At 38.9% G+C, this 12,250-nt stretch overlaps 1 protein-coding gene across 8 annotated transcripts in view; it reads left to right on the forward strand.

The window, feature by feature from the left end:
* The window catches only part of OSBPL1A (oxysterol binding protein like 1A), a 223,953-nt gene that overhangs the window by 121,123 nt on the left and 90,580 nt on the right, over positions 1 to 12,250 (forward strand). For all 8 annotated transcript variants that reach the window (XM_045886910.3, XM_045886911.3, XM_064577797.1 and 5 more), the window contains one exon: positions 9,528 to 9,690. In XM_045886910.3, the coding sequence (XP_045742866.2) occupies positions 9,528 to 9,690 (163 nt within the window). The remainder of the gene's footprint in view (positions 1 to 9,527; positions 9,691 to 12,250) is intronic.

Raw genomic sequence — 12,250 nt, forward strand, 5'->3', positions numbered from 1 at the left:
TAGTCTGTATATCTTCATAATCAAGCTCATAATCTGCAGTATATCACAATATCTTGAAGTTACTGTACCTCTTGCACTTTACCCTTGGCCATGTGGCATGTGGACCATGTGAGGGCACAGTCATCAGTCTGTATATATCCTATATATGTATATCATATCTGTATATATAATTTGTCTTAATTTTTTTGACAAATAGAAAAGACTTTCTAATATTTCATGGGTACGCACACTCCCATTTGGAGACTAACCAAAGGCAATAAGGAGCCACTGAAAAGCTTTTGAGAAGTAACGCTCGATTAGTGTTTTTAATATATGAGCTGGGTAGGAATGTGAAGTGTCTTTTTCTCACACTATAATCTCAGACTATAATCTCTCCCTGGATTAACCAATCTCTTACTCTACTTTGTATCCCTAGCACTTACTTTGAAAGAGTAGTAGGTGTTTAGTAAAATTTTTTTTAAAGATTTTATTTGACAGAGAAAGAGTGCACAAGCAGGGGGAGTGGCAGCCAGAAGGAGAGGGAGAAGCAGGCTCCCCCGCAGAGCAGGGAGCCCAGCATGGGGCTCGATCCCAGGACCCTGGCATCATGACCCAAGCCGAAGGCAGTTGCTTAACCAATTGAGCCACCCAGGCGCCCCCAAATTTTTTAACTAAATGGAAATTCTCCTAAGTCAGTAATTCTTATCCAGGAGGCACATCAGAATGATCTGTAGTGCTTTGGGGAAAAAAAGAAAAAATTATATGTATTAATGTTAGTATTAGCATTAAACAAACAAGAAACTCCAAGCCACCTAATATTAGCTTAAATAAGTTAGAGATTCTTTTTCCACCTTAAAGAAGATAGGATGTGGGCAGTCTGGGCCTGGTATAGCAGTTTCCCATGTTAGAGGCTATTCCATATATCAAATTATGGTCATCAGGAAGGAGTAAAGGGCAAAAATAGGAGTTTGCCCTTCCCTTTAAGGTGATCTGGTGAGTTCCTCACAATGCTTTCATTCTTCGTGGACAGAACTTAAGTCATATGGCCCTAGCTGCCAGAGAGACTGAGAAATAATCTTTTAGCTGGAGGGCAATATAGCCAGCTAACAAATTGGGATTCTCCCACAGATAGTAGGAGAAATTAGCAATTTCTGTAATGGTACAAAAGCCTCGTTCTTTCTTGGAAGTCTTGATTCAGTAGGACTGGGCTAAAACTGGGCCTTCTAATTAAAAAAAAAAAAGGAAAACCCAACAGATCCTATAGCTGATCTAGATATACTCTTCATGATGGAGAACCTTGGCTCTAAGGCAGGTTTTGAACAGGACAGATCTACTCATTCTTGGAATGAGAAATCTGTCTCCTGGAGGGCATGGATTCAGCCAAGTTTCTAATCTGCTTTATGAATTTGCCGTTTTACAGTGATGTAATCCCTGACAGGGGTCCAAGTGATGGTTTTAACGAATATTTTGCTGTAGTCCAGGTCAGTCTGCTTTGCATGCCCCACCCCCATTTTCCTGGTCCACCAAACCGGTAACCATTACCTTCCTGGACAACCCCCCCCCCCCTCCACCCCATCTCCCCAAAGTGAAACCCTCTGCTTCTAAGACTTATGATCATTTATTTCTTCAGCGATGTTATTGCCACACCATGGTTTGGAAAGCTTATGGGATTTGAAGTTAAAAGATCTTGGTTTCAGTTCTTATTCCTCTGATAACCTATGGCAAGGAGCTTAAACTTTATATAATCTTCAGTTTACACACACACACCCACACCCGTACACACCCACCCATATATTCCTCATAGGGTTGTTAGGATTTAATGAACTAATAGTATGTAAAAGTGCCTTTTAAACTGTAAAATGCTATGCATATACTTTATCAGTAGTAGATATAAAATTAGCCCTGTGTACACAGAACCAGTTTATACAAATGCTTATGAAATTGTCCTTTTTCTTTTTTCTTTTTTTTTCCCCCTAAATAAACTCATACTGAAGTTAAAATAATGAGATTTTTAGGACATTTCTGTTTAGGGTCCTGGACTTAAATTATTTCTTGGTAAACATTGAAGTATAAATACTAGTTGAAGAGATCTTATCCCAATTATTTTTTTAAATAAGAAAAAAGTCTTTTTAGCCACATGTTTACCATTTCTGGTGTTCTTCGTTCCTTTGTATAGATGAATATTTCCATCTGGTATCATTTTTCTTTTGCTTGAAGGACTTAAGTTTTTTTTCATAGTGTAGGCCTGCTGATGATGGCTTCTTTCAGATTTTGAATGTCTGAACACATCTTCATCTTCAGTCAAAAAAATTATTTTGCATTGCTTCAGTGCCCCTCTCTACTTCTCTTGTTACTATGTAACTTAATGTTTATTCATTTAAAAATATTGTTTCAGTACTTATTTTTAAGTATGCTCCAGGAACCATTCTGAACAGTAGGGAATTCAGTTATCAACAGATATTTTGATGGAGAGTTAAAAAGACATGATTAAAAAAATACTTAAAAAAATTTCAGAATCTTTATTAAATAGGCTGCTTTAGAATCTAACTTTACCATTTTTATCTAGCCAACACCAATTTATTACGTTACACTGAAAGTTGTTTAAGGTGTTTAATATATGCCATTACATGTGTCAATTTAGCATTTTTTGTACACATGATACATGAAAACTTTTTGAAACTTTTAATACATTATACTATAAAGTAGAATATATGTTGGAAATTATGCATTGAAATGTGCATAGTGCTTTTAGGAATATAATCCTATAAGTGCTACTTCTGGAATATAAAATAAACATACTTGTGGAGACTTTAGATGTACCTTATGTAAGTGTTATAATCATCGTCAAATGATTCAACTTTGCAGTTGGAAGAGAAAATTATTTATGAGCTCTTACTTGTACCAAATTATTTAAATGCCAGAACCACTGAACAAGGCAGTGGAGTAAATTTGTATTGAATCTACTGTTGGTAGTATATGGTGGAAGGTAAATAGTTCTACATTTATATTACATTATATATTACTAGTCTCATTGATTTTATTTCTCTGGGATATTATTTTTAAATCAGTCTGACAAAAATAAATATTAAATATTCTGAGTTTATATTCTTCCAAGGATTGTTACCACCTTGCTTATAAAAACCTCCCATTTATTTATCAAATATTTCTTCAGTGCCTATTTATTGGTCTCTGTCCTACACATAGGAATAGCCAGTTACCCCCAAATTCCTCCTTGATTTAAATGTCTGAAAATACACTTGGAAGTAATTGACTTTAACAGATTATTAGCAGAAACTATTAGCAGTTTAACAAGCTCCACTGAAGTCATTTTACTTAGAATATGTCAGTAAGTCGACAACAAAATACAGGCCCTCATCTTCTTTCTCAAGGGCAGAGAGGCACAGAGGTAATTCCCAGTGGGATTTCCTTTTGTCTTGTCTTGAGCCAGGTTGAGGAAGATGGCAATGCCAGTAAGAAAAGGACCTTTTTTTAATGGTGCCAAGAGCCAGTGACCATTGACTGTAAGCAACAGGAAAATGAACAGCTGCCCTGTTTTGGGTTGACCAGGTTAGTGCAAATGAGGCTTTGGAAGGCTTGGAAATGATCTCATTTTTAATCTCAGGACAGACTCTTTTATGTTGTCTATAATGTTAAGAGACTAGAGGCTTTTTACTACATCACATGCTGGGATCTGTAAATTGATGACCTCTTTGTTTCTTATTCTCTATATTTCGCATAGGCATGTTGAGACAAAAGCAGTTAGGAGAAAACTTTATTACCCATACCTACCCATCTAAATTGTGCACATCTACGTTTCTCTTGCAACTGAGGATGAACTTTCTGTGCCCTGACAAGGGCCAACTGTACACTTGTGGATTAGATCCCATCCTTTTTCACAAACTCCAGAACATCATTCCAGCAATTCTCTCCTCTCTCTCTCCACATCATTAATCGCCCCCTCTCTTTTGAATCTTTGATCAGTATAGAAACATGTGGCTTACAGGACACCACACACTCCTGGTTTTCCTTCTGTCTCTCTTCCTCTCTTTGTTTCCTTGTGCTGGTTCTTTCACATCTCCAGTCAGAAGATGGTATGTCTTTGGATTTCTTCCTATTTACACCTCACTTTCTCCCTTAATGATTCTTTCTACTCTTACAGCTTGTAATATATTTACAAATGACTCCCAGAGTTCTATCTCCAGCCTGGACCTCTTCCTTGAACACCTGATTTGATACCTGTCTGCTTGACACCTACACTTGGATGTCTGATAGCATTTCACATTTAACATATACGAAACGGAGTTCCTGATTGTCCCTGTTCCTTCTGCAGTCTTTCCCGTTTTAGGTAACGGTGGCTCTATCTTTAGTTCTTAGGCCAAAACTGTGAAATCATCCTTGATTTTTTTTTTTTTTTTACTATCCCATAATAGGCAGTCTGTCAGCAAATCATTTAGGCCTTCCTACAAAGACAATTCAGAATCTCACTACTTAGGAACACCTTCATTGTTCTTACTCATCTCTTACCTGGATGGTTGCAGCAGCCTCTGAAAGGATCTTGTTGATTCTACTCTTGACCTCCCCCTGGTTCTCCACAGGTCAGCCATAGAGATCATATTCAGATGTCAATCAGATGACTTTACTCCTCTGTACAGAGCCCTCCACCAGTTTCCCCTCAGAATCAAAGCCAGAGTTCTTAAGGCCATCTGCAAGCTTTATACAGTCCTTCCTCCACTACAACTGCCTTGCACATCCTGCCTCCATCTCCATAGTCTATCAGACAGATCTGCTTTGGTCATGGAGGCATAGTTGTTTTTGAAGAAGTGTCTTTTTTTAGTAGTAAAAAGGACTGTAGAAAAGGTCTTCAGGAACATAAGGAAGGAAATGCATTGCACTTGTAAAGGCCGTTATGGGATAGCATAGAAGGGCATTAGAATCCATGAAAACTTGGAAGTGTGTAAAGATGCTTTGTAAATCTATAAAAGTAAGTATATACTCTGGTCGTGAGGATATATATTATTACACTTGATTGTGCCTCAGACATGGGATCAAACCTTAATTTTCCTGGACCCTGGAGGTGAGGGTGTGATTCAGCCTGGCTGTGGATTTAGAAGGAGCTCTGACGGTCATTCACATGAGAGCTCCATCCTCGTACACCAAAACAGTTAGATGGTCTTCTAGGAGCAGAAGAGCCCTTACCAACCATAAAGGACCAGACCCACTTTAACAGCTATGTGGCCATAGCAGGGAGTCATCTAAAGCACATATCTCTTAAAAAGTTTTGAAGTCAGTTTAGTGTTGGTCCTGTAGGCACAAAAATAGTTGTCAATGTAATTCCTTACCTGAGAGATGAAATTAGAGGTTTTAAATTCAAGGTCTAGTATTTCACTGTTAAGCTAATATATTCTGTGTTATTGTAGCCATGCATCCAATAACAAGGAGTAAGGCTAATGCTATTTAGCTGATGGGAGTGTGGCCAGTTGAAAGAGCTTTACTAGATTGATCAAGACCAGAATCTCACCTAACCTGTAATTGGATAATTGGACACAATATTCTGTGAATAGTCATCACCTGCTCCCCACCTAGTAGTGTGTTTTTGCCAGATTTAATTATTGTCTTTGCCTGACTTAACCTCTGTGGAACATGGGGAAATAGCAGGGTACTTTATAGAATGAGAGTAGATAAAATGCGTGTGCACGGACTAGCATGTAACTGTTTTTAAAACTCTTGATTCTTTAGCCAGCATCTGCTCACTGTGTGAAGAACACTTTGGAAGTGTTCATTGTGAATTTCCACCTGCCAGCATGAAATGGAATAAGATGTAAGATGATCATGTTGCTGTGGTTTGAGAAGACTAGTGGAAAGGCTTGTATATGCATGAGTCTAAAGTGGTGCAGATGTGGAGCATGTGTATGTTTATTATTAAGAGTGTGATGGTTCAGTCCTTAAATTATTCCTAATAAGTTCAACATTTACGTTCACTTTGTTATATGTTAATTTTTGTTATGGGAAAGTTATAGGACTGAGGGTATAAATTTTATATTTGAATTTTATATTTAATTTGAAAAATGTCACCTGTATTCTAGAAATGTTCTACTGTAATTATAAACACATATGTTGGGCTTCTGCAGTAATTTTTAAATGCCAGGGTGTCCCGTGGTGTTTCTGAAATACCGAGATTGTAGAGGATTTGGAATAACATTGTTCCAGTGATCTTTCTAAATGGCTAAAAGGTATCAATGGCAGTTAAGTATGTTCTTAGACGCTTCTCTAAAGCAATAAAGAGCTCTTTACTGTAGTTTCTGTGATGTATATACCTATTCTCAGATACATCACTGTACATGATGAAAGAAATTGCCATTTTATGTGTAATTTTAGAGGAAGGGATCTTCAGTGCAGAAGATCCTGTTATGCTTGAAACAAGGACAAGTGCAGTCAGGTCAATGAGATAAAAACAAGGTAAGAACTAGAATAGTGGTGAGAGCCTCTTCTCCTGCTTCTGCTTCCCACCCCTTTCACTCCTCTTAAGAACAAGTAAGAGCATATGTCCAAAGTAGCAGAAATGAAGTGGTGCTTATTTGAGATGGATAGAGGATAAATTGGATTTTAAATAAGATTTTGTAGAGGGAGCATGGTATTTGGGGGCCTTGATCATTTATTTTGCCACTATTCTAAAATCTAGATGAATGTAGGTATAAAACTAATGTATTTGTGAACTAGAAGGGTTAATTTAGTTGATTCATATATTGAAAGGTTCAGTATCAACAGTGCATTTGCATTTTGATATTTGAAAAGCTATAAAGATAATGCTAAAGGGAGCAGGTGGGCAGGGGTGAAGGAGCTTGGATCCTCCTGCAGTGGTATTTTTGGAATCTACATATATAACCGTGCTGTAAAGATCTTTCCCATTTGAAGAAAGGATCGTTTTGGACATTGTGCTCAACTTTGTAGTCCTTGTTTACAAATAAATGAGTTGTCTTCCCCATGAGATGGAGAACAATTTGGGTTTTGTTTTGTTTTTTTTAGTTGACTCCAGCCATAATAAGAGTACTTCCTCCTCTGGAGATAAAATATAGATTATAGGAATATTTACAAGTATTTTGCAATTTCTTAAAAACTGTAATTATGTAAGTATTTCTTTTTCAGTTTTGCATGTCTTTGCTGATTTACCATTCATTGCTATTCTTTTTTTTTTTTTTTTTTTTAGTTTTGTTATGTTAGTCACCATACAATACATCATTAGTTTTTGATGTGGTGAGCCACGATCCATTGTTTTCATATAACACCCAGTGCTCCATGCAGTACGTGCCCTCCTTAATACCCATCACCGGGCTAACCAACCCCCCCCTCCCCTCTAAAACCCTGTTTGTTTCTCAGAGTCCATAATCTCTCATGGTTCATCTCTCCCTCCAATCCGCCCCCCTCATTTTTCCCTTCCTTCTCCTAGTGTCCTCCATGCTATTCCTTATGTTCCACAAATAAGTGAAACCATATGATAATTGACTTTCTCTGCTTGATTTATTTCACTTAGCATAATCTCCTCCAGTCCCATCCATGTTGATGTAAAAGTTGGGTATTCATCCTTTCTGATAGCTGAGTAATATTCCATTGTATATATGGACCACATCTTTATTCATTCATCTGTTGAAGGGCATCTCGGCTCTTCCCACAGTTTGGCTATTGCGGACATTGCTGCTATGAACACTGGGGTGCATGTGGCCCTTCTTTTCACTACATCTGTGTCTTTGGGGTAAATACCCAGTAGTGCAATCTATACCTTCAGTGCCATCCCAATCAAAATTCCAATGACATTTTTCAAAGTGCTGGAACAAACAATCCTAAAATTTGTATGGAACCATTCATTGCTATTCTTATTTCGTGATGACAGCTCTAATGATAATCTCATTGCTGTAATCATAAACACTAAGGTGCCTGAGGACTGGAACTATTCCCAAGATAATAAATGTTTTACTCTCTTTTATGAATGTGGCATTTTATTAAAGCTTTATTTTTAAGTTCTGTCCAGGACTCTCAGTGTTGAACCTGGTGTGCGGCTCTCAGCAACTCAGGGCCACAAAGGACCCTGGAGTCAGAACTACAGGGAGGAGAAGGTGCCAGGGAGTGTCAGGAGGTGAAAGGGTGAGATTCAGCAGAGAAACTAATTTAGAGAGCAGCTCAGTTCTGCAGCTTCCACGACCCATCAGAACTTCCACCTGGAGGAGGTTGTGGAGTCCCCATATCCAGAGCTTTTCAAACTGTTGGAACAGTCCCCACTTCGGATGGAGGGGAGAGAAAGCCATAGTGCTCCTGATTGTACCAGTGTTAGCCATCGCAGCTTTCTAAAACATCTGTTTCCTGTGTTGGGGTTATTTTTGAGAAAGAGTCTGCTTCGCTAAAGTTAAAAAAAAAAAAAAAAAGTTGAAGACTACTGATAGAGGATTCCACCTTTGTCTAATAATCTAATTTTTAGGTGAGGCAGCTAAAGAACGCGAGACTTCTGAGATTGCACAGTGGGTAATGATAGATCTCTTTTCTGCAAGTTGAGGGAGATTACAGAAAAGTTGTGATTCCTAGAGTTCTTACACCAAGACAGGTGAAACTGTCCGCACCAAATCTAGCACCTGCTATTTTGTAGGAGGGAGGGTCAGCTTACTTAAATTTCAGGAGGTGTTCGTTAACTGCAAAGTTTGAGATGCTCTTGAATTAGGTAGGATGAGTAGATCATTTCATTAAAAGATGAAAAATGAAACCAGTCTTTGCCTTGTTTATAATCTTTTTGTTGTTGTTGCTAGTGTACTAAATTCAAGGTAAAATATGGAACCGTAACCAAAATATGGAATTGAAAAAATTGAAGTCAAAATGTCATTGCCTGGCCTCTCGTTTCCTTTCACGTATCAGCTATTTTGGAAGTAAACTAGAGGATTATATCTTAGGCTTTAAAAAAATTTTTTTTTCTAATAAGGGAGAGTGCGAGCAGGGTGGGCGGCACAGAGGGGGAGAGAATCTTGAGCAGACTCCCCGCTGAGTGCGAGCCCAACTCAGGGCTTGATCTCACCACCCTGAGATCATGACCTGAGCCAAAATCAGAAGAGTTGGATACTTAACCAACTGAGCCACCCAGGTGGCCCATTTATATCTTAACACTTTGATGTGGTACATATTTTAATACTCAGAATGGTTTTAATTATTTTGTTCAAAAATTAACAATCTCATGATTAATGTTGAGAGAGATACTCTGTTTTTAAAAAATTTTATCTGATTTCTGAATTGGCTCATGTTCTTATACTAGAATCTTAATCCTTTGAGCCAAATTTGCTAGTCTTAATCTGTTTTCATTAGCTAGGGCTGTTGTAAGAAAAGCCCCCACGGGAAGAACAGAATTGGCTTAGTAAGTGTGCTCATTCATACATGCGTGTATATAACACGACTGTTTTCATTTCTGATGTTGCGTTTGAACTGGATCAAAAGCAAATAAATTTTATATCCTTCATGCGTAAGTCTGTGGCTCCTGTCACTCTGAAGTCTTTTCTTGTGTATCCGTTTTGTTCTAGGTGAGGAATTTTAAATTGGAGCAGGAACAAGAAAAAAACAAAATTTTGTCAGAAGCACTGGAGACTCTGGCCACCGAGCATCATGAATTAGAACGGTCTCTGGCGGAAGGCTCACCACCTCGCAGCATCCTCAGTGAGGACGAGTTCTATGATGCGCTGTCAGGTAACTCGAGCATCCTGCCTTCTGTGTCGTTGGTGAATTGAATTGAGGCCCACCACCTAAATGTCTGCTGGGAGTAGATGTCCCCTGCAGTGTCCTGGACCGAGCAGCTGAGAGGTAGCACTGCTGCTCCCAAGCGGGCTGTCTTTCATGCTGTGTTCTTGAGGCAGGAGCCTGAGAGTTGAAAATGGGTCTGCCTGCGTTGACGGTGTGTGCTAGGCTAGAGAGGGAGTGCTGTTAAAACTCACGAATTTGATTTTTTGCCTTTATTCAGCGACCGTTAAATACCTCCTAGTTCCGGGTGTTATTCCGTGTCTAAGGGTAGAGAAAGGGACAGTTTCTGTCATCAGAGAGTACTCTGTATCCTCAAAGGATACAGATGAGTAACATGTGGTTACAGTACAGTCTGCTGAGTGCCAGCGTAGAGGTGAGACCATAGTATGGCAGAGAAAAGTGCTTAATTTTGCCTCAGAAATACATGCCAGAAAACTGACAAACTGATGAGCATGGACTCCATTGTCTAAATTGGAATCCTGCCTCTGACATTAGCTGGCTGTGTGACCTTGGACAAGTTCTGTGACCTCTCAGGTTCTGTGTTGACACATACTTAAAATGGGGATAAGTATATCCATTTCAACAGGCTGAGTCAGGATTAAATGAGTTCCTGTGCTTAAACTGTGTTTAGGACTGGGCCTGATGCGTACTAGTGCTCCACAAACAGACATATGTGGGGGAGCTGAATGACTTGGAAGGGGATGGCCCACTAAGTAGTTTTGACCTTTGAAAAACTTACTTCAGAGTTTTTGAGGTACGTGTGGGTGGGGGGAGTGGCTGGAGATGAGTGAGGCTGAGAACAGCTCTCTTCTGTGAGGAAATCAAGTTCTTACAGAATAGGTGGATGTACGCAATTACTGGTCTTGTAGAACTTGACCATGGAGGCAGGAGACCCCGGTGGATAGGGAGTGAAAGGATCACATTCAAAGTGGGAGATTAAAGGAGGCACAGTGAGAGGTAATAGAAATGAGAACTAAAGAAGATCGGGTTGAGGAAATTAAAACAGTGTGATCATCTAAGACAGGGAAAATGATTGCTTGGTGGGCTTTTGGAGAAGAGATTCATTACATGAGATAAACAGAGCTAATAGGACCTTTATTGTGGGAAGTATGATATAATCAAAAGAATGGGAAAAGTAATTTTAATAGCCAGATTTTGGAATAGAGGAAAGATTATACTGATGATGATGTTGTCACTTAGATAAGGCATTTGTGAAAGAGTGACTCACTGGGAAGAGAAAGTGAAGCTAGGATTTGAAAGCAGTGGGATGATTGACAGGGCAAAGGAAGTATTTAACATGAGTGAGGGAGGTGGGAGGGGAGGGGGAATGACACTGGAGGCTGCAAACATGTTTTCACACCTACTCTGTGCCAAATCCAGGAGTGTTATCTTCTGTATTCCTTCCGTTTGGGGCATCCAAAAAGGAAGGTCACTAGAGGGATCATAGGATTAAATGCAAAGAGGTCTGAATATAAAAGAGCCCAGACACTTCAGCTCATCTTTTATGTTCTTTTTAAAAAAAAAAAAAAAAAATTTAATGTTCATTAAGAAAAATTGTTATAAATAATTCAATGTGAAAATAAGTGCATTACCCAGTGAAGTTTTCCATTCATCCCTTATCCTAATTATGCACTCTTCCTTGGAAGTTCTTAGTGACAGCCTGATTCATTCTCTTCCAGGCCTTTTTAAAGCAGTCCCCTGTATATGTGTACGTGTTTGTACAGCTTTGTTTTGTTGTGAGTCAGGAGTGGAAGTAGCTGTATGGTTGTTCCGGATCTGCATTTTCATGTAACAGCATAACTTGGAAATCTTTCCCATCAGTAGTACAACTCTAACTCATTCTTTTTATTTATTTAAAAAACAAATTTTTAAAAAATTTTTTTACTTTATTATGTTAATTACCATACATTACATCATTAGTTTTTGATGTAGTGTTCCATGATTCATTGTTTGTGCTCATTCTTTTTAAAGGTTGTGTAAAAGTCCGGGATATGATTCACCACTGTTTTCTTGATCATTCTCTTCTTGATAGACATTTAGCAGCTACTGTCATCTTTCTGCTTCTCAGTCATATTTTATCACTCAAAACACTCTCCAAAATCATCTCCTCTGGGAGGAAAAGATAAAAAGAACTGTAGTCCCCAGGTGAGGACTGGCAAATACATCACAGCTCAAGTGCCAATTCAGACTGGTTTGCAGTACTTGCTGCTTTAGGGTTTGCTGTGTTGAGAAGGATCCTGAGGCTGAGTGCAAGTGTCTAGGTCAATCAGCATGTTCTACCATGGTTGTAGAAATGAAGGAGAGGGACAGGTGCCATGCCTTTGCTCCTTCCTGCCCTGAATGACTCACCTAAGTTGTGTTGTATTTGCCTGCACAGAGTTCCCTTTCTGTGGCCACTCCTACTATTTCCTACTAGAAATCTTGAAAATCATTTGATGAAGTGTATAACTTCATTAAAGTTAAGAGTCCGATGCCCCGGGTTCAAGCCTTGGGCTGCTAATGACCTAGC

Source organism: Mirounga angustirostris, unplaced genomic scaffold, assembly GCF_029215605.1.
Source record: "Mirounga angustirostris isolate CCGP_5_RB_7025 unplaced genomic scaffold, mMirAng1.0.hap1 SCAF_14, whole genome shotgun sequence".
Classification (NCBI taxonomy): domain Eukaryota; kingdom Metazoa; phylum Chordata; class Mammalia; order Carnivora; family Phocidae; genus Mirounga; species Mirounga angustirostris.